Source organism: Electrona antarctica (assembly GCF_951216825.1).
Source record: "Electrona antarctica genome assembly, chromosome: 16".
Classification (NCBI taxonomy): Eukaryota; Metazoa; Chordata; class Actinopteri; order Myctophiformes; family Myctophidae; genus Electrona; species Electrona antarctica.
Genome location: NC_136797.1, coordinates 1,061,230 through 1,088,711, shown reverse-complemented (window position 1 = coordinate 1,088,711; position 27,482 = coordinate 1,061,230). Strand labels below are relative to the sequence as shown.

The following is a 27,482-nucleotide window of genomic DNA, read 5'->3' as shown; positions in this document are numbered from 1 at the left end:
ACCTGCCTGGGTGCTGTCTGTTCGTGAATCATTATATAGTTTCTTACCTTGTGGCTCGTGCTGTTTTGAAGAAAGAAGAATTATAGGCATAATCCAATTATAATCCAAGGTTTGTTTGTCTGGAGGATGGAGATCCAACACTATGTCATATTATTAAAGTAGGCTAAGTAAACTTTAAGAAGAGCTGGTCAGTGAGAAGCTTGCGTGCGCCTCGCAGCAAGCACTCGTCTCGCTGCTGTCATAAAGCCTCGATTAAATGACGCTTTATTTCAGTTAATTTTACGGCAAGATCAGGAAAATGCCTTTCCTTTACACTTGCGTGTGCTGTTTCCACGAAGCCTCCGAGTTTATTTCAGTTATAAATGCAAAATGCTGTTCGTCCTGTGCTGCTTTGGATTATATATTTTGTATTTGAGAGGTAATGCCTGTGTCAGGCAGTTTTATTTAATGTTGACTTGTTACGGTCGGATGTTTATTGGGTCAAAGCAACAATTGTTGCTTATTGTTAAATAAAATAATTGAGACCAATCCAAGCATGCGTTTCTCTCTGCTATATCGTTGTTTTATTTATTTTACACCGGGGCTCCACCGGGCGCCGTCACCGTCAGGGAATGTTCCCTTTTTAATCAATGAAGGGTGGCTCCACTGCCCGCGTTGCGTGACATTAACGCGTGCATTAAAATTGAACCGGTGCGTTTTTTGACGCACGCGACGGAGACGCACCGCGTCCGGTGGAGCCCTGGCGTTAATTAATTGTGCGTCACTGCTCCGCGTCCGGTGGAGCCCTGGCGTTAATTCATTGTGCGTCACTGCTCGCGCAAAAACACATATACATGAAGCATGTATATGTGTCATATATATGATGTATATATGTCATGGTCTCTCTACCACTCTCTCATTCTGTCTGTCTCTGTCTGTTGTTTTTTGGAAGTGAAGCGAGTGCAGTCGGACGCATACGCTACGTCATAACTGTGCGCAGACCCAACAGATCTACAAGCTACAACGCATCTCTGTTTTTACCCGTTGATAGCTTGTAGATCTGTTCTATTTTTGCATGCCATGCAACAACCATCTACTATGAGTTCAAGGTTCAAGGTTCAAGGTTCAACTTTATTGTCAACAATACCAGTTACAGGGTAAAAGGCACGTGAAATTCATTGTGCGTTAAAAGACCATACAACAGTTACAGTCTAGTGTCAAATAATCTGTATAAAGAACTAAGTGCAGGTTCAAACTAACATCTCTAAAGTACACAGCTACTGAAAGTGCAAGATCTCAGGTGCAAAAATGCAGAAGGCCTTAGACATATGTCCATATAGTCCGGGCCTTGTAGTGTTCAGTGTCTGTTCATGAGTCTGATGGCGGAGAAGAAGAACGTGTTCCATAGTCTGTGTGCGGCTGGCGAGGCTGAGGAACCGGTTGCCTGGCTGTGGCCGCCTAGATGGCTCAAACAGGCTGTTGCTGGGATGATGCACATCTTTAACAATCCGTTTCGCCTTGGCCACGCATCAGCTTTCGTATATTCCCTGGAGGGAGGGAAGCTCACCTCCAATGATACGCTGGGCTGCTTTCACTACCCTCTGTAGTGCCTTCTGCTGGCGGACAGTGCAGTTCCCGTACCACACAATGGTTCCACCCGTTAGGATGCTCTCAATGGTGCAGTTATAGAATGACCTCAAGATACGGGGGCTAACCTTGAACTTTTTCAAGCATCGTAGGCAGTACAGGCGTTGTTGTGCCTTTTTTACCACATGAGTGGTGTGAGCAGCCCACTTAAGGTCCTCATCAATGTGTGTGCCAAGGAACTTGAACTCGCTGACACGCTCCACTGCGACTCCATCTATATAGATTGGTGCGTGCTCGCTCCTCTGTCTCCTGAAGTCCACAATTAGCTCTTTGGTCTTTCCAGCGTTGAGAGCTAGGTTGTTCTCCCGACACCATAGTGCGAGTTTATTGACCTCGTCTCTGTAGGCCGTCTCGCTGGCATCTGTGATCATCCCCATGAGTGTGGTGTCATCGGCATACGTGATGATGGTGTTGTAGCCGTAAATGGTGCATTTATATAGCGCCTTTATCCAAGGCGCTTTACATAGATTGTGCATTACATTCACCCATTCACACACACATTCATACACCGATTGCGGCGGAAGCCATGCAAGGTACCAACCAGCACATCGGGAGCAATTTGGGGTTCAGTGTCTTGCCCAAGGACACTTCGACATGTAGCCACCGGGATTCGAACCGCCGACCCATGGATCATTGGACGACCTGCTCTACCTCTTGAGCCACAGTCGCCCCTGCGTGCGTGGTGACACAGTCATGTGTGTATAAAGAGTACAAGAGGGGGCTGAGCACACAGCCTTGGGGTGCACCAGTGTTGAGGGTCATTGGGTCGGATGGTATGTTCCCCATCCGCACCACCTGAGCACGGTTTGACAAGACGTCCAGTATCCACCTGCACATGGTTGGGTGCAGGCCTAGGTCTCTGAGCTTCATGTCCAGTCTTGCAGGGACAATTGTGTTGAAGGCGGAGCTGAAGTCCACAAACAGCATTCGCACATATCTGTTGTTGCTCCCTCTCTTGTCCAAGTGAGTGAGGGCGGTGTGGAGAGCCATGGCCACTGCGTCATCCGTAGATCTGTTTTTCCTGTATGCAAACTGGCATGGATCCAGTGTAGCGGGCAGGACCGAGCAGATGTGATCTCTCACTAGCCTCTCAAAACACTTGCTGACAATTGGTGTTAAGGCAACAGGTCTCCAGTCATTGTAGCATGATGTATTCGTACGCTTGGGTACCGGTACAATGGTGGACCTTTTGAAGCCAGCAGGAACCACAGCTTGGGAGAGAGAGAGATTGAAGATGTCTGAACACACCAGCCAGCTGATGTGCACAGACTTTAAGGACACGACCTGGAATGCCATCAGGGCGCCGCTTTACGGGTGTTCACCCTCATGAAGGCCTTACGCACATCAGCCTCCAGGATGGATAATGGGCTGGCCTCCTGCTGGCCTCCTGCGGTATCACAGGCTCTGGTGGACTGGTGTTAGATGGATAATGGGCTGGCCTCCTGCGGTATCACAGGCTCTGGTGGACTGGTGTTCGTGCCCTCTGTCTCAAACCGGGAAAAGAAGGTGTTCAGCTCATTGGGGAGGGAGGCAGAGGGGGGCTCTGTGCTTCTGGGTCGCCCTCTGAAGTCAGTTATTTCCCGGAGCCCTTGCCACACGCTCCTCTCATCCCCACTCTTGAATTGATCTTCCAGCTTAGTACCGTACTCCCGTTTAGCTTTCCTGATGGCTCTTTGGAGGTCAGCGCGGGTGGAACCCAGATTTCCGGATCTGAAGGCAACATCTCGAGCCCGCATTGCAGCACGGACATCACCGTTGATGTTTTGGATAGGTCTTTACTGTCTTTCGTGGCACAACGTCTTCTATGCACTTACTGATAAATCCAACGACTGAGTCTGAGTACTCATTGATGTTATTCTCAGAGGCGTGTCGAAACATCTCCCAGTCTGTGTGTTGGAAACAGTCCTGAAGCATAGAATCCGAGTGTTCAGACCAGATTCGGACCTCTCTAGCGCTGGTTGGTTCCCGCTTGAGCTTTTGCCTATAGGCGGGGAGCAGTAGGACAGAGTTGTGGTCCGACCTACCGAATGGTGGACGTGGTAGGGCTCTGTAACTCTCCCGGAAAGGCGTCCAGCATTGGTCAAGAACCCTCTCCCCTCGTGTGTTACACTTAACATGCTGGTAATATTTTGGGAGGACTTTCTTCAAGATAGAGCAGCCATCGGGATGAGCCGATTCCAAGTCATTCATTGTCCAATACAATTCCTTTAGTGCTGCCTCTTCACTAGCACGGGGGTGGATGTAGACTACTGTCAGGATAATTGCACTGAATTCCCTGGGCAGATACATTGGTCGCAGTAGTAGTGTTAAATACTCTATATCAGGAGAACACAGGGATTTCAGGAGCTTTACATTCCTGCACCATGATTGGCGTATCATCGCACAGACTCCGCCCCCTCTGTGTTTGTTGCCGGATAGAGCATACGACCTGTCCTGTCGATAGATGGAACATCCAGGTGGTTCTACCATAAAGTCTCCATGTGAATCATCCAGGTGGTTCTACCATAAAGTCTTCACGTGAATCATCCAGGTGGTTCTACCATAAAGTCTCCACGTGAATCATCCAGGTGGTTCTACCATCAAGTCTTCATGTGAATCATCAGCCACGTCTCTGTTAGGGCTAAGATGTTAACATCCAGGTGGTTCTACCATAAAGTCTTCACGTGAATCATCCAGCCATGTCTCTGTTAGGGCTAAGATGTTAACATCCAGGTGGTTCTACCATAAAGTCTTCACGTGAATCATCCAGGTGGTTCTACCATAAAGTCTTCATGTGAATCATCCAGGTGGTTCTACCATAAAGTCTCCACGTGAATCATCCAGGTGGTTCTACCATAAAGTCTTCACGTGAATCATCCAGCCATGTCTCTGTTAGGGCTAAGATGTTAACATCCAGGTGGTTCTACCATAAAGTCTTCACGTGAATCATCCAGCCATGTCTCTGTTAGGGCTAAGATGTTAACATCCAGGTGGTTCTACCATAAAGTCTCCACGTGAATCATCCAGGTGGTTCTACCATAAAGTCTTCATGTTAACATCCAGGTGGTTCTACCATAAAGTCTTCATGTGAATCATCCAGGTGGTTCTACCATAAAGTCTCCACGTGAATCATCCAGCCATGTCTCTGTTAGGGCTAAGATGTTAACATCCAGGTGGTTCTACCATAAAGTCTTCACGTGAATCATCCAGCCATGTCTCTGTTAGGGCTAAGATGTTAACATCCAGGTGGTTCTACCATAAAGTCTTCACGTGAATCATCCAGCCATGTCTCTGTTAGGGCTAAGATGTTAACATCCAGGTGGTTCTACCATAAAGTCTTCACGTGAATCATCCAGCCATGTCTCTGTTAGGGCTAAGATGTTAACATCCAGGTGGTTCTACCATAAAGTCTTCACGTGAATCATCCAGCCACGTCTCTGTTAGGGCTAAGATGTTAACATCCAGGTGGTTCTACCATAAAGTCTTCACGTGAATCATCCAGCCATGTCTCTGTTAGGGCTAAGATGTTAACATCCCTCATCCAGGTGGTTCTACCATAAAGTCTTCACGTGAATCATCCAGCCATGTCTCTGTTAGGGCTAAGATGTTAACATCCCTCATCCAGGTGGTTCTACCATAAAGTCTTCACGTGAATCATCCAGCCATGTCTCTGTTAGGGCTAAGATGTTAACATCCAGGTGGTTCTACCATAAAGTCTTCACGTGAATCATCCAGCCATGTCTCTGTTAGGGCTAAGATGGTTCTACCATAAAGTCTTCACGTGAATCATCCAGCCATGTCTCTGTTAGGGCTAAGATGTTAACATCCAGGTGGTTCTACCATAAAGTCTTCACGTGAATCATCCAGCCATGTCTCTGTTAGGGCTAAGATGTTAACATCCCTCATCTCCCGAGTGAAGTGGATTCTCGCGCGTAGCTCCGAAAGTTTGTTCTCTAGGGACTGAACGTTGGACAGTAGAATGGACGGCGGTGGTTTGTCCGCGCGTCGTCTCGTTCGAACGAGGATTCCAGCTCGCCTTCCCCGCTGCCAGCGTCTCCTTTTCCGCCTCGCTGGTGTTGATATCAGCGGCAGGACAATAGGAGACGCGTCCGCCACAATCTCTGATGGAGGATCCTCCGAAAACTCCGGAGAACGGTAACCGATCGCCGTTCTAATGTTCAGTAACATGCATAACTGAACGAATGAGTGAGTGAAACGAAGTAACGAGTAACGAAGCGTGTTTTGGCGTTGAAGTAAATAGTTATTATATTACTATTATATTATATTATAGTAATTTGTTATACTACTCGTTACTGGAAAAAAGTAATAATATTACAGTAAAATGTAACTAGTAACTCGTTACTGCCCAACACTGGTTACGAACCAATTAGTCTAGGGGTGAAGGTTCACTTAACGACCAATTAGTCTAGGGGTGAAGGTTCACTTAACGACCAATTAGTCTAGGGGTGAAGGTTCACTTAACGACCAATTAGTCTAGGGGTGAAGATTCACATAACGACCAATTAGTCTAGGGTGAAGATTCACATAACGACCAATTAGTCTAGGGGTGAAGGTTCACTTAACGATTAATTAGTCTAGGGGTGAAGGTTCACATAACGACCAATTAGTCTAGGGTGAAGGTTCACATAACGACCAATTAGTCTAGGGGTGAAAGTTCACATAACGACCAATTAGTCTAGGGTGAAGATTCACATAACGACCAATTAGTCTAGGGGTGAAGGTTCACATAACGACCAATTAGTCTAGGGGTGAAGGTTCACATAACGACCAATTAGTCTAGGGGTGAAGGTTCACTTAACGACCAATTAGTCTAGGGGTGAAGGTTCACATAACATATAAAATGGACAGGAAACCAACTGCAAATTCTAAAAGGCTTCTACTTGCACTTAAAGATAAAAGTTGCAGAGTTACAAAGGTATTGTTTTCAGTACAAATGGCTCAATAAATCCATCCATCCATCTTCAACCGCTTATCCGTAGTCGGGTCGTGCGGGTAACAGCTGCACCAGAGTGCCGCAGACTTCCCTCTCCAGAGCAACATTAGTGACTTCCTCCTGGGGGATTCCGAGACGTTCCAAGGCCAGTGAGTCGATGTATTTCCTCCAACTGCGCCTTGGTCTGCCCCGGGGTCTCCTCCCAATGGGACGTGCGTCGAGGACCTCCCTAGGGAGACGTCCGAAAGGCATCCTAACCACAATGCCCCGAACCACCTCAGCTGGCTCCTTTCCTGGCGAAGAAGCAGCGGTTCTACTCCGAGTCTCTCTCGTGTGACTGAACTTCTCACCGTATCTCTAAGCGAGATGCCAGCCACCCGTCAGAGAAAACTCATTTTGGTCGCTTGTATTCGCGACTTTCATCATTTATTATAATGAGGCAGTATCAGTTATAGAGGACATGAAACCATTTTGACCTGAGCTCGATTCTACGAATGTCGTCTAAATCCTGACAGTTTTCATAGAAACCTCATGTTTCTATGTCAGTCAATCTTAACATTGTCATGTCAAGGACCCCCAAAAATATGACATTGGCCGCCGACCCCCCCATCTGAAAATATGTTGTTCCAGGGACCCTCCCAGTAGCAAAGATTTGAGTTAAAAACTCGCTCTGTAACAATATATATTCAGGCACATTTTCACGATTAAAAAAAAATAAAAATAGCAGACCTACAAGTTCATAGCGCGGCACCGAGTGCCGCACTATGAGCTTGTAGATCTGCTATTTTTCAATAGCTAAAGTATCACAAAATGCAATAAACACCAAGAGGGGTTCCCGCCCAGAATGGGTTAATGCAAGCGGTTGACGAGCACTTACAGTGGTAAGGTGTTCCACTTACAGTGGGAAGGTGTTCCACTTACAGTGGTAAGGTGTTCCACTTACAGTAGTAAGGTGTTCCACTTACAGTGGGAAGGTGTTACACTTACAGTGGTAAGGTGTTCCACTTACAGTAGTAAGGTGTTCCACTTACAGTAGTAAGGTGTTCCACTTACAGTGGTAAGGTGTTACACTTACAGTGGGAAGGTGTTCCACTTACAGTGGGAAGGTGTTCCACTTACAGTGGTAAGGTGTTCCACTTACAGTGGTAAGGTGTTCCACTTACAGTGGTAAGGTGTTCCACTTACAGTGGTAAGGTGTTCCACTTACAGTGGGAAGGTGTTCCACTTACAGTGGGAAGGTGTTCCACTTACAGTGGTAAGGTGTTCCAAAGGAAAAGGAGACGAACAAAACAATGACTTCACTGAAACCCTAAGGAGAAAAGACTGTCCTTTATAGCAGACGCACTGAGGCCTCGGCCAATGAGGGTTGATCAGGCCCTTGCGCAGCTTCTACCGGTTCTCACGAGAGACGGCAAGCGAGAAGGGACATCTCGGCCTGTAGCTGGGATAAGCACAGTCAAATGTTGTCCAGCAGGGGGTGTGGTTCCACCAGGCTAGGGATAATTTTTTGATTTACCGCCTGTTCACGTTCCGTTTCCCCCGCTCGGCTCGCAGACCTCCGTTAATGTTAGCATTAGCTCACAATGTTTATCTTTCGCCAGAAACGTTGATATTTTAATTGCGATGCCATTTAATCACCACCAGGCCACGTGCCGCGTGTTCCGGCCTACATCATGTTGTGTTGTTTAGAGCGTCGCAGTCCCGCCCCCTACCAGGGCCCAGTCCCGCCCCCTACCAGGGCCCAGTCCCGCCCCCTACCAGGACCCAGTCCCACCCCCTACCAGGACCCAGTCCCGCCCCCTACCAGGACCCAGTCCCGCCCCCTACCAGGGCCCAGTCCCGCCCCCTACCAGGACCCAGTCCCGCCCCCTACCAGGGCCCAGTCCCGCCCCCTACCAGGACCCAGTCCCACCCCCTACCAGGACCCAGTCCCGCCCCCTACCAGGACCCAGTCCCGCCCCCTACCAGGACCCAGTCCCGCCCCCTACCAGGGCCCAGGAAATGATTCCCCGTTCATTTTCCTCATAGGCTTTTCAAAAAGTATTTATTTAAAGACCCTTTAAGCCTCGTACAAAGCCAACTCCAGTTGTGGCAAATCATGACAACAAACACAATTTTTCGGGCCGAACAAATAATTAGAAAGAAGCAAAAAAAACGGCAGGTTACACTTTTTTGTTTGTTTTCTTCTTTGTAATTATTTGTTTGGTCCAAAATATTGTGTTTGTTGTCATGATTTGTCACGACTCGAGTTGGCTTCGTACGACGCTTATAAGATCTTTAAATAAATACTTTTTGAAATGTCTATGAGGGAAAATGCATTAGGAATTATTTCCTGGGCCTGGCGTCGTCATGAAAGGGGGCGGGACTGCGACGCTGTATTGTATTGTATTGTATTGTATTGTATTGTATTGTATTGTATTGTATTGTATTGTATTGTATTGTATTGTATTGTATTGTATTGTATTGTATTGTATTGTATTGTGTGTTCCAGACATCCGCTCCAGTTCCGTGTGTTCCAGCCTACATCATGTTGTATTATATTGTGTGTTCCAGACATCCGCTCCAGTTCGGTCCAGGCCACGGTGCCGTGTCTTCCAGCCTACATCCTCTTCATGGTCATCAGACATGCGGACTATATCAACGACGACCACAAGGTGGAGTCGTTGCTCACCTCAACCATCAACGCCATCAAGAAGGTGTTGAAGGTAACGAGCGTCCCGGTAACGAGAGTACCCGGTATCGATAAGCTTTGGGCTTATCGAGTACCCGGTATCGATAAGCTTTGGGCTTATCGAGTACCCGGTATCGATAAGCTTTGGGCTTATCCAGTACCCGGTATCGATAATCTTTGGGCTTATCGAGTAGCCGGTATCGATAAGCTTTGGGCTTATCGATTGATTGATTGATTGATTGAAGAATTTATTAACAGTTTGCAGAATTACAGTACATTTCAAGCACAAACTCAATACAAAGGCTGTTAACTGTGAGTGGACGACCCAATTAAGCATTACACTTGTTTCCAATAGGGTCCACCATGTTCAAATCATCAAAACATTTAGAGACGTACAAATAGACACTTCTATAGACAGAACAGGAATTCATCATAAAGGAGGTAAAAAGGGAAAAGAAATGTATACAGTGAGGGGAAAAAAGGGGGGGGCGGGGGGGGGGGGATTCAGATTTTACGGGGGCCAGTTTCGAATTGCAGCAATCCGTAGGTGCCCTTTGAGAGCGGTTTTGAAGGAGTCAAGGGATTCGCATGTCTTAATGACAGTTGGTAGGGCGTTCCACATTTTGGTGGCATAGGAGCGAAAAGAATTTAGTCCCTTGTTTGTGCCGAATCTGGGTTGTACATGGTTCGTTGCACTCCCTCTGGTGTTGTGGGTGTGGACTTCGTTAACATTAAGGAAGTATCTAGACAGGTACATGGGTATCTTGGTGGTGTATCGAATCTTGTGGACCAGACCCATTGCAAGATGCTGTACTCTGTCGTCGACCCTCAGCCATTCCAGCCTGTCGAAGTGGGCAGGGGTGAGGTGGGTTCGGGGGGCTAGATCAAGTAGGAGCCTGACCAGTTTGTTTTGGGAAGTCTGGAGCCTGGTTTTAAGGGCCTTTGAGGTGCTGTGGTACCAGGAGGTGCATGCATAGTCAAAGAAACCCTGTACAAGGGCTCCTGTTAAGGTCTTCAAGGTGTTTTTGTTGACCAGTGAGGAGATCCTGTAGAGGAATCTTGTTCTATGGTTGACTTTTTTGATTACGTTGGTGGCCATTTTATCACCGGAAAGATTAGCCTCCAGGATGGAACCTAGGTAGGTAATTTCATCTTTACGTGTGATAACATTGTCACCCACTCTAACCAAGAAGCCATTTGCCTTGCTGAGATTACTAATAGAGCCAAAGAGAATGGATTCAGTTTTTCCCAGGTGTAAAGATAGTTTGTTATCAGCGAGCCAGGTGCAGATTCTACCGAGTTCAGAGCTGAGGGCATTTTCAACCTGCAGTTTGTCCCTGTCCGAGACCAGCAGTGCTGAGTCATCTGCGAACAGGAACAAGTTGCAGTCACAAGCTGAAGTCATGTCGTTTACATATATTAGGAACAGTAGCGGCCCTAGTATGCTTCCTTGTGGAACGCCACAGCTCACTGGGAGGGGGGGGACAGTGTTCCGTTCACTTCCACCATCTGTTCTCTCCCCTCCAGGTAGGATTGCATCCAGCTCACTGATGTGCTATCGAAACCAATTGCTTTTAGCTTGTTAACCAGTATGGAGTGGTTCACGGTGTCAAAAGCCTTTTGGAGGTCCAGCATGACCATGCCGCAGTATTTGCCAGCGTCCACCTCTTGTTTGATGTGGTCGCTCAAATAGAGAAGGCATGTGTCAGTGGAGTGGGATGTTCTGAAGCCAGATTGGAACTCGTACAATAATTTATTAGTGGCAAGATACTTTTCAACCTGTTCATAGACTATTTTTTCCATCACTTTCGAGATGGAACTAAGAATAGAAATAGGGCGGTAGTTGCCGGGGTCTAATTTACTCCCTTTCTTGTGCAAGGGGGTTACTTTGGCCAGTTTGAAATCTTGGGGGACCTGTCCCTGTTTGATGGAGAGGTTTACTATGTGGGTGATGATTGGAGCTATAGAGATGGCTGAGTCTCTGAGAAATTTGGAGGGAATGTTGTCATGGCCTGTGGCCTTGTGGGGTTGGAGGGCACTCAGTTTCTTAATTACCTCATCAGTTGTTACCATAACTAGTTTAAAATCGTCTTTACAAACACCTAGGTTTCTGTAGAAGGTTGTAATGTGCTCTACACCAAAGAGCCCAGAGTGGGAGGGCAGTTTGTTAACCAGAGTTGTTGCTATGTTTGTAAAGAAGATATTCAAGTAGTTGGCCACATCAAGGTTGTCAGCTTTGGGCTTATCGAGTAGCCGGTATCGATAAGCTTTGGGCTTATCGAGTACCCGGTATCGATAAGCTTTGGGCTTATCGAGTAGCCGGTATCGATAAGATTTGGGCTTATCGAGTAGCCGGTATCGATAAGCTTTGGGCTTATCGAGTAGCCGGTATCGATAAGCTTTGGGCTTATCGAGTACCCGGTATCGATAAGCTTTGGGCTTATCGAGTAGCCGGTATCGATAAGCTTTGGGCTTATCCAGTACCCGGTATCGATAAGCTTTGGGCTTATCCAGTACCCGGTATCGATAAGCTTTGGCTTATCGAGTACCCGGTATCGATAAGCTTTGGGCTTATCGAGTACCCGGTATCGATGAGCTTTGGGCTTATCGAGTACCCGGTATCAATAATCTTTGGGCTTATCAAGCCTGTCATGGAGCATAGCGGATCATGACGTCATGTTTATCAATCAAGACAAGAGGTGATCAATAAGCTGGAACAAACATGGGTCTAACAGTGTAATAATATCTGCCAACCAGCTGTCTGGGGAAACAACATAACGCTTTTAAAGCATGTCTCCCGTCGTTCCACAAAATAATAGAAAATGCTCGATAAGCCCGATGAGCTCAACCATGGCCGGAATATGATGATATGTATGATGATTTGAGCGCCCCTCACTAATTTTGTTTTCTCTCCCTGCAGAAAAACAGCGATGACTTTGAGATGACGTCGTTTTGGCTGGCCAACACCAGCCGTCTGCTGCACTGTCTGAAACAATACAGTGGAGACGAGGTGAGAGACACCCTACCACTGTATCTAACACTGAAACAGTAGAGAGACACCCTACCACTGTATCTAACACTGAAACAGTACAGAGACACTGTACCACTGTATCTAACACTGGAACAGTACAGAGACACTGTACCACTGTATCTAACACTGGAACAGTACAGAGACACTGTATCACTGTATCTAACACTGGAACAGTACAGAGACACTGTATCAACACTGGAACAGTACAGAGACACTGTACCACTGTATCTAACACTGGAACAGTACAGAGACACTGTATCAACACTGGAACAGTACAGAGACACTGTACCACTGTATCTAACACTGGAACAGTACAGAGACACTGTATCAACACTGGAACAGTACAGAGACACTGTACCACTGTATCTAACACTGAAACCGTACAGAGACACTGTACCACTGTATCTAACACTGGAACAGTACAGAGACACTGTACCACTGTATCTAACACTGGAACAGTACAGAGACACTGTATCACTGTATCTAACACTGGAACAGTACAGAGACACTGTATCAACACTGGAACAGTACAGAGACACTGTACCACTGTATCTAACACTGGAACAGTACAGAGACACTGTATCAACACTGGAACAGTACAGAGACACTGTACCACTGTATCTAACACTGGAACAGTACAGAGACACTGTATCAACACTGGAACAGTACAGAGACACTGTACCACTGTATCTAACACTGGAACAGTACAGAGACACTGTACCACTGTATCTAACACTGGAACAGTACAGAGACACTGTATCAACACTGGAACAGTACAGAGACACTGTACCACTGTATCTAACACTGGAACAGTACAGAGACACTGTATCAACACTGGAACAGTACAGAGACACTGTACCACTGTATCTAACACTGGAACGCACCCATTTTTCAAAAATAGCAGACCTACAAGCTCGTAGCGCGGCACTCAGTGCCGTGCTATGAGCTTGTAGATCTGCTATTTTTCAATAGCTAAATTATAACAACATGCTTAAAACACCAATAGGGGTTCCCGTCCAGAATGGGTTAATAACACTGAAACAGTAGAGAGACACTGTACCACTGTATATAACACTGGGTGTGTTTTCCAGGTGTTTATGACTCATATCCACATATGGTGTGTTTCCAGGTGTTAATGACCATATATGGTGTGTTTCCAGGTGTTTATGACTCATATCCACATATGGTGTGTTTCCAGGTGTTAATGACCATATATGGTGTGTTTTCCAGGTGTTTATGACTCAGAACACGGCCAAGCAGAACGAACACTGCCTGAAGAACTTTGACCTGGCCGAGTACCGCCAGGTCCTCAGTGACCTCTCCATCCAGATCTACCAGCAGCTGATCCGAGTGGCCGAGAGCGTCCTGCAGCCTATGATTGGTCAGTTATTATAGTTATTAGAACACCTGCAGCCTGTGATAGGTCAGTTATTAACATATTAGAACACCTGCAGCCTGTGATAGGTCAGTTATTAGAACACCTGCAGCCTGTGATAGGTCAGTTATTAGAACACCCTGCAGCCTATGATAGGTCAGTTATTAGAACACCTGCAGCCTGTGATAGGTCAGTTATTAACATATTAGAACACCCTGCAGCCTGTGATAGGTCAGTTATTAACATATTAGAACACCTGCAGCCTATGATTGGTCAGTTATTAACATATTAGAACACCTGCAGCCTATGATAGGTCAGTTATTATAGTATTAGAACACCCTGCAGCCTGTGATAGGCCAGTTATTATAGTATTAGAACACCCTGCAGCCTGTGATAGGTCAGTTATTATAGTATTAGAACACCTGCAGCCTATGATAGGTCAGTTATTATAGTATTAGAACACCTGCAGCCTGTGATAGGCCAGTTATTATAGTATTAGAACACCCTGCAGCCTATGATAGGTCAGTTATTATAGTATTAGAACACCCTGCAGCCTGTGATAGGTCAGTTATTAGAACACCCTGCAGCCTGTGATAGGTCAGTTATTAGAACACCCTGCAGCCTGTGATAGGCCAGTTATTATAGTATTAGAACACCCTGCAGCCTGTGATAGGTCAGTTATTAGAACACCCTGCAGCCTGTGATAGGTCAGTTATTAGAACACCCTGCAGCCTATGATAGGTCAGTTATTAGAACACCCTGCAGCCTGTGATAGGTCAGTTATTATAGTATTAGAACACCCTGCAGCCTATGATAGGCCAGTTATTATAGTATTAGAACACCCTGCAGCCTGTGATAGGTCAGTTATTATAGTATTAGAACACCCTGCAGCCTATGATAGGTCAGTTATTATAGTATTAGAACACCCTGCAGCCTGTGATAGGTCAGTTATTATAGTATTAGAACACCCTGCAGCCTGTGATAGGCCAGTTATTATAGTATTAGAACACCCTGCAGCCTGTGATAGGTCAGTTATTATAGTATTAGAACACCCTGCAGCCTATGATAGGTCAGTTATTAGAACACCCTGCAGCCTATGATAGGTCAGTTATTATAGTATTAGAACACCCTGCAGCCTATGATAGGCCAGTTATTATAGTATTAGAACACCCTGCAGCCTATGATAGGCCAGTTATTATAGTATTAGAACACCCTGCAGCCTATGATAGGCCAGTTATTATAGTATTAGAACACCCTGCAGCCTGTGATAGGCCAGTTATTATAGTATTAGAACACCTGCAGCCTATGATAGGTCAGTTATTAGAACACCCTGCAGCCTATGATAGGCCAGTTATTATAGTATTAGAACACCCTGTAGCCTGTGATAGGCCAGTTATTATAGTATTAGAACACCCTGTAGCCTGTGATAGGCCAGTTATTATAGTATTAGAACACCCTGCAGCCTGTGATAGGTCAGTTATTATAGTATTAGAACACCCTGCAGCCTGTGATAGGTCAGTTATTATAGTATTAGAACACCCTGCAGCCTATGATAGGTCAGTTATTATAGTATTAGAACACCCTGCAGCCTGTGATAGGTCAGTTATTATAGTATTAGAACACCCTGCAGCCTATGATAGGTCAGTTATTATAGTATTAGAACACCCTGCAGCCTGTGATAGGTCAGTTATTAGAACACCCTGCAGCCTGTGATAGGTCAGTTATTAGAACACCTGCAGCCTGTGATAGGCCAGTTATTATAGTATTAGAACACCCTGCAGCCTGTGATAGGCCAGTTATTATAGTATTAGAACACCCTGCAGCCTGTGATAGGCCAGTTATTATAGTATTAGAACACCCTGCAGCCTATGATAGGTCAGTTATTATAGTATTAGAACACCTGCAGCCTGTGATAGGTCAGTTATTATAGTATTAGAACACCCTGCAGCCTGTGATAGGTCAGTTATTATAGTATTAGAACACCCTGTAGCCTATGATAGGTCAGTTATTATAGTATTAGAACACCCTGCAGCCTGTGATAGGTCAGTTATTATAGTATTAGAACACCCTGTAGCCTATGATAGGTCAGTTATTATAGTATTAGAACACCCTGCAGCCTGTGATAGGCCAGTTATTATAGTATTAGAACACCCTGCAGCCTATGATAGGTCAGTTATTATAGTATTAGAACACCCTGCAGCCTGTGATTGGTCACTTATTAGAACACCCTGCAGCCTGTGATAGGTCAGTTATTAGAACACCCTGCAGCCTGTGATAGGCCAGTTATTATAGTATTAGAAAACCCTGCAGCCTGTGATAGGCCAGTTATTATAGTATTAGAAAACCCTGCAGCCTGTGATAGGCCAGTTATTATAGTATTAGAACACCCTGTAGCCTGTGATAGGTCAGTTATTAGAACGCCCTGCAGCCTGTGATAGGTCAGTTATTAGAACACCCTGCAGCCTGTGATAGGTCAGTTATTATAGTATTAGAAAACCCTGCAGCCTGTGATAGGCCAGTTATTATAGTATTAGAACACCCTGTAGCCTGTGATAGGCCAGTTATTATAGTATTAGAACACCTGCAGCCTGTGATAGGTCAGTTATTAGAATACCCTGCAGCCTGTGATAGGTCAGTTATTATAGTATTAGAACACCCTGCAGCCTGTGATAGGCCAGTTATTATAGTATTAGAACACCCTGTAGCCTGTGATAGGCCAGTTATTATAGTATTAGAACACCTGCAGCCTATGATAGGTCAGTTATTATAGTATTAGAAAACCCTGCAGCCTATGATAGGCCAGTTATTATAGTATTAGAACACCCTGTAGCCTATGATAGGTCAGTTATTAGAACACCCTGTAGCCTATGATAGGTCAGTTATTATAGTATTAGAACACCCTGCAGCCTATGATAGGTCAGTTATTATAGTATTAGAACACCCTGTAGCCTATGATAGGTCAGTTATTAGAACACCCTGTAGCCTATGATAGGTCAGTTATTATAGTATTAGAACACCCTGCAGCCTATGATAGGTCAGTTATTAGAACACCCTGTAGCCTATGATAGGTCAGTTATTATAGTATTAGAACACCCTGCAGCCTATGATAGGTCAGTTATTAGAACACCCTGTAGCCTATGATAGGTCAGTTATTATAGTATTAGAACACCCTGCAGCCTATGATAGGTCAGTTATTATAGTATTAGAACACCCTGTAGCCTATGATAGGTCAGTTATTAGAACACCCTGTAGCCTATGATAGGTCAGTTATTATAGTATTAGAACACCCTGCAGCCTATGATAGGTCAGTTATTAGAACACCCTGCAGCCTATGATAGGTCAGTTATTATAGTATTAGAACACCCTGCAGCCTATGATAGGTCAGTTATTAGAACACCCTGTAGCCTATGATAGGTCAGTTATTAGAACACCCTGCAGCCTATGATAGGTCAGTTATTATAGTATTAGAACACCCTGCAGCCTGTGATAGGTCAGTTATTATAGTATTAGAAAACCCTGCAGCCTGTGATAGGTCAGTTATTATAGTATTAGAACACCCTGCAGCCTATGATAGGTCAGTTATTATAGTATTAGAAAACCCTGCAGCCTGTGATAGGTCAGTTATTATAGTATTAGAAAACCCTGCAGCCTGTGATAGGCCAGTTATTATAGTATTAGAAAACCCTGCAGCCTGTGATAGGTCAGTTATTAGAACACCCTGCAGCCTGTGATAGGTCAGTTATTAGAACACCCTGCAGCCTGTGATAGGTCAGTTATTAGAACACCCTGCAGCCTGTGATAGGTCAGTTATTAGAACACCCTGCAGCCTGTGATAGGTCAGTTATTATAGTATTAGAAAACCCTGCAGCCTGTGATAGGCCAGTTATTATAGTATTAGAAAACCCTGCAGCCTGTGATAGGCCAGTTATTATAGTATTAGAACACCCTGTAGCCTGTGATAGGTCAGTTATTAGAACGCCCTGCAGCCTGTGATAGGTCAGTTATTAGAACACCCTGCAGCCTGTGATAGGTCAGTTATTATAGTATTAGAAAACCCTGCAGCCTGTGATAGGCCAGTTATTATAGTATTAGAACACCCTGTAGCCTGTGATAGGCCAGTTATTATAGTATTAGAACACCTGCAGCCTATGATAGGTCAGTTATTATAGTATTAGAAAACCCTGCAGCCTATGATAGGTCAGTTATTAGAACACCCTGCAGCCTGTGATAGGCCAGTTATTATAGTATTAGAAAACCCTGCAGCCTATGATAGGTCAGTTATTAGAACACCCTGTAGCCTGTGATAGGCCAGTTATTATAGTATTAGAACACCTGCAGCCTATGATAGGTCAGTTATTATAGTATTAGAAAACCCTGCAGCCTATGATAGGTCAGTTATTACAACACCCTGCAGCCTGTGATAGGCCAGTTATTAGAACGCCCTGCAGCCTGTGATAGGCCAGTTATTATAGTATTAGAACACCTGCAGCCTATGATAGGTCAGTTATTATAGTATTAGAAAACCCTGCAGCCTGTGATAGGCCAGTTATTATAGTATTAGAACACCCTGTAGCCTATGATAGGTCAGTTATTAGAACACCCTGTAGCCTATGATAGGTCAGTTATTATAGTATTAGAACACCCTGTAGCCTATGATAGGCCAGTTATTATAGTATTAGAACACCCTGTAGCCTGTGATAGGTCAGTTATTAGAACACCCTGCAGCCTGTGATAGGCCAGTTATTATAGTATTACAACACCCTGCAGCCTGTGATAGGCCAGTTATTATAGTATTAGAACACCCTGCAGCCTGTGATAGGCCAGTTATTATAGTATTAGAACACCCTGCAGCCTGTGATAGGCCAGTTATTAACGTATTAGAACACCCTGCAGCCTATGATAGGTCAGTTATTAGAACACCCTGCAGCCTGTGATAGGCCAGTTATTATAGTATTAGAACACCCTGCAGCCTGTGATAGGCCAGTTATTATAGTATTAGAACACCCTGCAGCCTGTGATAGGCCAGTTATTATAGTATTAGAACACCCTGCAGCCTGTGATAGGCCAGTTATTATAGTATTAGAACACCCTGCAGCCTATGATAGGTCAGTTATTATAGTATTAGAACACCCTGCAGCCTATGATAGGTCAGTTATTAGAACACCCTGTAGCCTATGATAGGTCAGTTATTATAGTATTAGAACACCCTGCAGCCTATGATAGGTCAGTTATTAGAACACCCTGTAGCCTGTGATAGGTCAGTTATTATAGTATTAGAACACCCTGCAGCCTATGATAGGTCAGTTATTAGAACACCCTGTAGCCTATGATAGGTCAGTTATTAGAACACCCTGTAGCCTATGATAGGTCAGTTATTAGAACACCCTGCAGCCTATGATAGGTCAGTTATTATAGTATTAGAACACCCTGCAGCCTGTGATAGGTCAGTTATTATAGTATTAGAAAACCCTGCAGCCTGTGATAGGTCAGTTATTATAGTATTAGAACACCCTGCAGCCTATGATAGGTCAGTTATTATAGTATTAGAAAACCCTGCAGCCTGTGATAGGTCAGTTATTATAGTATTAGAACACCCTGCAGCCTGTGATAGGTCAGTTATTATAGTATTAGAAAACCCTGCAGCCTGTGATAGGTCAGTTATTATAGTATTAGAACACCTGCAGCCTATGATAGGTCAGTTATTAGAACACCCTGCAGCCTGTGATAGGCCAGTTATTATAGTATTAGAACACCCTGCAGCCTGTGATAGGTCAGTTATTAGAACACCCTGTAGCCTATGATAGGTCAGTTATTATAGTATTAGAAAACCCTGCAGCCTGTGATAGGTCAGTTATTATAGTATTAGAACACCTGCAGCCTATGATAGGTCAGTTATTAGAACACCCTGCAGCCTGTGATAGGCCAGTTATTATAGTATTAGAACACCCTGCAGCCTATGATAGGTCAGTTATTATAGTATTAGAACACCCTGCAGCCTGTGATAGGCCAGTTATTATAGTATTAGAACACCCTGCAGCCTGTGATAGGCCAGTTATTATAGTATTAGAACACCCTGCAGCCTGTGATAGCTCAGTTATTAGAACACCCTGCAGCCTGTGATAGGCCAGTTATTATAGTATTAGAACACCCTGCAGCCTGTGATAGGCCAGTTATTATAGTATTAGAACACCCTGTAGCCTGTGATAGGTCAGTTATTAGAACACCCTGCAGCCTATGATAGGCCAGTTATTATAGTATTAGAACACCTGCAGCCTGTGATAGGCCAGTTATTATAGTATTAGAACACCCTGTAGCCTGTGATAGGCCAGTTATTATAGTATTAGAACACCCTGCAGCCTGTGATAGGCCAGTTATTATAGTATTAGAACACCCTGCAGCCTGTGATAGGCCAGTTATTATAGTATTAGAACACCTGCAGCCTATGATAGGTCAGTTATTATAGTATTAGAACACCCTGCAGCCTGTGATAGGCCAGTTATTATAGTATTAGAACACCCTGCAGCCTGTGATAGGCCAGTTATTATAGTATTAGAACACCCTGCAGCCTGTGATAGGCCAGTTATTATAGTATTAGAACACCCTGCAGCCTGTGATAGGCCAGTTATTATAGTATTAGAACACCTGCAGCCTGTGATAGGCCAGTTATTAACGTATTAGAACACCCTGCAGCCTATGATAGGTCAGTTATTAACGTATTAGAACACCCTGCAGCCTATGATAGGTCAGTTATTAGAACACCCTGCAGCCTGTGATAGGCCAGTTATTATAGTATTAGAACACCCTGCAGCCTGTGATAGGCCAGTTATTATAGTATTAGAACACCCTGCAGCCTGTGATAGGTCAGTTATTATAGTATTAGAACACCTGCAGCCTGTGATAGGCCAGTTATTATAGTATTAGAACACCCTGCAGCCTGTGATAGGCCAGTTATTATAGTATTAGAACACCTGCAGCCTATGATAGGTCAGTTATTAGAACACCCTGCAGCCTGTGATAGGTCAGTTATTAGAACGCCCTGCAGCCTGTGATAGGCCAGTTATTATAGTATTAGAACACCTGCAGCCTATGATAGGTCAGTTATTATAGTATTAGAACACCTGCAGCCTATGATAGGTCAGTTATTAGAACGCCCTGCAGCCTGTGATAGGCCAGTTATTATAGTATTAGAACACCTGCAGCCTATGATAGGTCAGTTATTATAGTATTAGAACACCTGCAGCCTATGATAGGTCAGTTATTATAGTATTAGAACACCCTGCAGCCTGTGATAGGTCAGTTATTATAGTATTAGAACACCTGCAGCCTATGATAGGTCAGTTATTATAGTATTAGAACACCCTGCAGCCTATGATAGGTCAGTTATTAGAACACCCTGCAGCCTATGATAGGTCAGTTAGTAGAACACCCTGCAGCCTGTGATAGGCCAGTTATTATAGTATTAGAACACCTGCAGCCTGTGATTGGTCAGTTATTAGAACACCCTGCAGCCTATGATAGGTCAGTTATTAGAACACCCTGCAGCCTATGATAGGTCAGTTAGTAGAACACCCTGCAGCCTATGATAGGTCAGTTATTATAGTTATTAGAACGCCCTGCAGGGACTGTCACTCAAAGCGTCTACTGGCCAATCACAGCGCGCGTCCTTACTCAACCGTGAAAGGCCACTCCGCACTCACGATGATCTGATGACCCCGCGCTCTGTTGTGAGCTTGTAGATCTGCTATTTTCAGCATACACCCAAGTATTAACTGATTTATAATCTCTTGTCCACTAGTAAGTAAGTAAGTAAGTAAGTAAATTGTATTTAAAAAGCACTTTTCAAAACAAAGTTACAAAGTGCTGTACAGTAAAAACAACAATATAAACAATCAAGTTAAAACAAGGCACAAAGGAGCAAACACAACAGAATAATAGCAGCACTAACTAGTCCCTTCCTAATATTAGTAGAATAAGAGCAGCACTAGGTCCCTTCCTCATATTAGTAGAATAAGAGCAGCACTAGTCCCTTCCTCATATTAGTAGAATAAGAGCAGCACTAGTCCCTTCCTCATATTAGTAGAATAAGAGCAGCACTAGTCCCTTCCTCATATTAGTAGAATAAGAGCAGCACTAGTCCCTTCCTCATATTAGTAGAATAAGAGCAGCACTAGTCCCTTCCTAATATTAGTAGAATAAGAGCAGAACTAGTCCCTTCCTCATATTAGTAGAATAAGAGCAGAACTAGTCCCTTCCTCATATTAGTAGAATAAGAGCAGCACTAGTCCCTTCCTCATATTAGTAGAATAAGAGCAGAACTAGTCCCTTCCTCATATTAGTAGAATAAGAGCAGCACTAGTCCCTTCCTCATATTAGTAGAATAAGAGCAGCACTAGTCCCTTCCTCATATTAGTAGAATAAGAGCAGCACTAGTCCCTTCCTCATATTAGTAGAATAAGAGCAGCACTAGTCCCTTCCTAATATTAGTAGAATAAGAGCAGCACTAGTCCCTTCCTAATATTAGTAGAATAAGAGCAGAACTAGTCCCTTCCTAATATTAGTAGAATAAGAGCAGCACTAGGTCCCTTCCTCATATTAGTAGAATAAGAGCAGCACTAGTCCCTTCCTCATATTAGTAGAATAAGAGCAGCACTAGTCCCTTCCTAATATTAGTAGAATAAGAGCAGCACTAGTCCCTTCCTCATATTAGTAGAATAAGAGCAGCACTAGTCCCTTCCTAATATTAGTAGAATAAGAGCAGCACTAGTCCCTTCCTAATATTAGTAGAATAAGAGCAGCACTAGGTCCCTTCCTCATATTAGTAGAATAAGAGCAGCACTAGTCCCTTCCTCATATTAGTAGAATAAGAGCAGCACTAGGTCCCTTCCTCATATTAGTAGAATAAGAGCAGCACTAGTCCCTTCCTCATATTAGTAGAATAAGAGCAGCACTAGGTCCCTTCCTAATATTAGTAGAATAAGAGCAGCACTAGGTCCCTTCCTAATATTAGTAGAATAAGAGCAGCACTAGGTCCCTTCCTCATATTAGTAGAATAAGAGCAGCACTAGTCCCTTCCTCATATTAGTAGAATAAGAGCAGCACTAGGTCCCTTCCTAATATTAGTAGAATAAGAGCAGCACTAGGTCCCTTCCTAATATTAGTAGAATAAGAGCAGCACTAGGTCCCTTCCTCATATTAGTAGAATAAGAGCAGCACTAGGTCCCTTCCTCATATTAGTAGAATAAGAGCAGCACTAGGTCCCTTCCTCATATTAGTAGAATAAGAGCAGCACTAGTCCCTTCCTCATATTAGTAGAATAAGAGCAGCACTAGTCCCTTCCTAATATTAGTAGAATAAGAGCAGCACTAGTCCCTTCCTCATATTAGTAGAATAAGAGCAGCACTAGGTCCCTTCCTCATATTAGTAGAATAAGAGCAGAACTAGTCCCTTCCTCATATTAGTAGAATAAGAGCAGCACTAGGTCCCTTCCTCATATTAGTAGAATAAGAGCAGCACTAGTCCCTTCCTCATATTAGTAGAATAAGAGCAGCACTAGTCCCTTCCTCATATTAGTAGAATAAGAGCAGCACTAGTCCCTTCCTCATATTAGTAGAATAAGAGCAGCACTAGGTCCCTTCCTCATATTAGTAGAATAAGAGCAGCACTAGTCCCTTCCTAATATTAGTAGAATAAGAGCAGCACTAGAGTCCCTTCCTAATATTAGTAGAATAAGAGCAGCACTAGTCCCTTCCTCATTAGTAGAATAAGAGCAGCACTAGGTCCCTTCCTCATATTAGTAGAATAAGAGCAGCACTAGGTCCCTTCCTAATATTAGTAGAATAAGAGCAGCACTAGTCCCTTCCTCATATTAGTAGAATAAGAGCAGCACTAGGTCCCTTCCTAATATTAGTAGAATAAGAGCAGCACTAGGTCCCTTCCTAATATTAGTAGAATAAGAGCAGCACTAGGTCCCTTCCTAATATTAGTAGAATAAGAGCAGCACTAGTCCCTTCCTAATATTAGTAGAATAAGAGCAGCACTAGTCCCTTCCTAATATTAGTAGAATAAGAGCAGCACTAGTCCCTTCCTCATATTAGTAGAATAAGAGCAGCACTAGTCCCTTCCTAATATTAGTAGAATAAGAGCAGCACCAGTCCCTTCCTAATATTAGTAGAATAAGAGCAGCACTAGTCCCTTCCTCATATTAGTAGAATAAGAGCAGAACTAGTCCCTTCCTAATATTAGTAGAATAAGAGCAGCACCAGAGTCCCTTCCTAATATTAGTAGAATAAGAGCAGCACTAGTCCCTTCCTCATATTAGTAGAATAAGAGCAGCACTAGGTCCCTTCCTCATATTAGTAGAATAAGAGCAGCACTAGGTCCCTTCCTAATATTAGTAGAATAAGAGCAGCACTAGGTCCCTTCCTAATATTAGTAGAATAAGAGCAGCACTAGTCCCTTCCTCATATTAGTAGAATAAGAGCAGCACTAGTCCCTTCCTAATATTAGTAGAATAAGAGCAGCACTAGTCCCTTCCTAATATTAGTAGAATAAGAGCAGCACTAGTCCCTTCCTCATATTAGTAGAATAAGAGCAGCACTAGTCCCTTCCTCATATTAGTAGAATAAGAGCAGAACTAGTCCCTTCCTCATATTAGTAGAATAAGAGCAGCACTAGTCCCTTCCTAATATTAGTAGAATAAGAGCAGCACTAGTCCCTTCCTCATATTAGTAGAATAAGAGCAGCACTAGTCCCTTCCTCATATTAGTAGAATAAGAGCAGCACTAGGTCCCTTCCTCATATTAGTAGAATAAGAGCAGCACTAGAGTCCCTTCCTAATATTAGTAGAATAAGAGCAGCACTAGTCCCTTCCTCATATTAGTAGAATAAGAGCAGCACTAGTCCCTTCCTCATATTAGTAGAATAAGAGCAGCACTAGGTCCCTTCCTCATATTAGTAGAATAAGAGCAGAACTAGTCCCTTCCTCATATTAGTAGAATAAGAGCAGCACTAGTCCCTTCCTAATATTAGTAGAATAAGAGCAGCACTAGGTCCCTTACTCATATTAGTAGAATAAGAGCAGCACTAGTCCCTTACTCATTAGTAGAATAAGAGCAGCACTAGTCCCTTCCTCATATTAGTAGAATAAGAGCAGCACTAGGTCCCTTACTCATATTAGTAGAATAAGAGCAGCACTAGTCCCTTCCTCATATTAGTAGAATAAGAGCAGCACCAGTCCCTTACTCATATTAGTAGAATAAGAGCAGCACTAGTCCCTTCCTCATATTAGTAGAATAAGAGCAGCACTAGTCCCTTCCTCATATTAGTAGAATAAGAGCAGCACTAGTCCCTTCCTCATATTAGTAGAATAAGAGCAGCACTAGGTCCCTTCCTCATATTAGTAGAATAAGAGCAGAACTAGTCCCTTCCTCATATTAGTAGAATAAGAGCAGCACTAGTCCCTTCCTCATATTAGTAGAATAAGAGCAGCACTAGGTCCCTTCCTCATATTAGTAGAATAAGAGCAGCACTAGTCCCTTCCTCATATTAGTAGAATAAGAGCAGCACTAGGTCCCTTCCTCATATTAGTAGAATAAGAGCAGCACTAGAGTCCCTTCCTAATATTAGTAGAATAAGAGCAGCACTAGTCCCTTCCTCATATTAGTAGAATAAGAGCAGCACTAGTCCCTTCCTCATATTAGTAGAATAAGAGCAGCACTAGGTCCCTTCCTCATATTAGTAGAATAAGAGCAGAACTAGTCCCTTCCTCATATTAGTAGAATAAGAGCAGCACTAGTCCCTTCCTCATATTAGTAGAATAAGAGCAGCACTAGTCCCTTCCTCATATTAGTAGAATAAGAGCAGCACCAGTCCCTTCCTAATATTAGTAGAATAAGAGCAGCACTAGTCCCTTCCTAATATTAGTAGAATAAGAGCAGCACTAGTCCCTTCCTAATATTAGTAGAATAAGAGCAGCACTAGGTCCCTTCCTCATATTAGTAGAATAAGAGCAGAACTAGTCCCTTCCTAATATTAGTAGAATAAGAGCAGCACTAGAGTCCCTTCCTAATATTAGTAGAATAAGAGCAGCACTAGTCCCTTCCTCATATTAGTAGAATAAGAGCAGCACTAGGTCCCTTCCTCATATTAGTAGAATAAGAGCAGCACTAGGTCCCTTCCTAATATTAGTAGAATAAGAGCAGCACTAGGTCCCTTCCTAATATTAGTAGAATAAGAGCAGCACTAGTCCCTTCCTAATATTAGTAGAATAAGAGCAGCACTAGTCCCTTCCTAATATTAGTAGAATAAGAGCAGCACTAGTCCCTTCCTCATATTAGTAGAATAAGAGCAGCACTAGTCCCTTCCTAATATTAGTAGAATAAGAGCAGCACTAGTCCCTTCCTCATATTAGTAGAATAAGAGCAGCACCAGTCCCTTCCTAATATTAGTAGAATAAGAGCAGCACTAGTCCCTTCCTAATATTAGTAGAATAAGAGCAGCACTAGTCCCTTCCTCATATTAGTAGAATAAGAGCAGCACTAGTCCCTTCCTCATATTAGTAGAATAAGAGCAGCACTAGTCCCTTCCTCATATTAGTAGAATAAGAGCAGCACTAGTCCCTTCCTCATATTAGTAGAATAAGAGCAGCACTAGTCCCTTCCTCATATTAGTAGAATAAGAGCAGAACTAGTCCCTTCCTAATATTAGTAGAATAAGAGCAGCACTAGTCCCTTCCTCATATTAGTAGAATAAGAGCAGAACTAGTCCCTTCCTCATATTAGTAGAATAAGAGCAGCACTAGTCCCTTCCTCATATTAGTAGAATAAGAGCAGCACTAGTCCCTTCCTAATATTAGTAGAATAAGAGCAGCACTAGTCCCTTCCTAATATTAGTAGAATAAGAGCAGCACTAGGTCCCTTACTCATATTAGTAGAATAAGAGCAGCACTAGTCCCTTCCTCATATTAGTAGAATAAGAGCAGCACTAGTCCCTTCCTCATATTAGTAGAATAAGAGCAGCACTAGTCCCTTCCTAATATTAGTAGAATAAGAGCAGCACTAGTCCCTTCCTCATATTAGTAGAATAAGAGCAGCACTAGGTCCCTTCCTCATATTAGTAGAATAAGAGCAGCACTAGTCCCTTCCTAATATTAGTAGAATAAGAGCAGCACTAGTCCCTTCCTCATATTAGTAGAATAAGAGCAGCACTAGGTCCCTTACTCATATTAGTAGAATAAGAGCAGCACTAGTCCCTTCCTAATATTAGTAGAATAAGAGCAGCACTAGGTCCCTTACTCATATTAGTAGAATAAGAGCAGCACTAGTCCCTTCCTAATATTAGTAGAATAAGAGCAGCACTAGTCCCTTCCTAATATTAGTAGAATAAGAGCAGCACTAGGTCCCTTACTCATATTAGTAGAATAAGAGCAGCACTAGTCCCTTCCTCATATTAGTAGAATAAGAGCAGCACTAGTCCCTTCCTCATATTAGTAGAATAAGAGCAGCACTAGTCCCTTCCTAATATTAGTAGAATAAGAGCAGCACTAGTCCCTTCCTCATATTAGTAGAATAAGAGCAGCACTAGGTCCCTTCCTCATATTAGTAGAATAAGAGCAGCACTAGTCCCTTCCTAATATTAGTAGAATAAGAGCAGCACTAGTCCCTTCCTCATATTAGTAGAATAAGAGCAGCACTAGGTCCCTTACTCATATTAGTAGAATAAGAGCAGCACTAGTCCCTTACTCATTAGTAGAATAAGAGCAGCACTAGTCCCTTCCTCATATTAGTAGAATAAGAGCAGCACTAGGTCCCTTACTCATATTAGTAGAATAAGAGCAGCACTAGTCCCT

General features: G+C 43.7%; 1 protein-coding gene across 1 annotated transcript in view; it reads left to right on the top strand.

Annotated features, from left to right (window-relative positions):
* myo5b (myosin VB) overlaps nt 1-27,482 on the top strand; it is a 183,614-nt gene that overhangs the window by 119,641 nt on the left and 36,491 nt on the right. Inside the window, exons 33-35 of the mRNA XM_079525228.1 lie at nt 9,113-9,264; nt 12,151-12,240; nt 13,492-13,642. Of these exons, the coding sequence (XP_079381354.1) occupies nt 9,113-9,264; nt 12,151-12,240; nt 13,492-13,642 (393 nt within the window). The remainder of the gene's footprint in view (nt 1-9,112; nt 9,265-12,150; nt 12,241-13,491; nt 13,643-27,482) is intronic.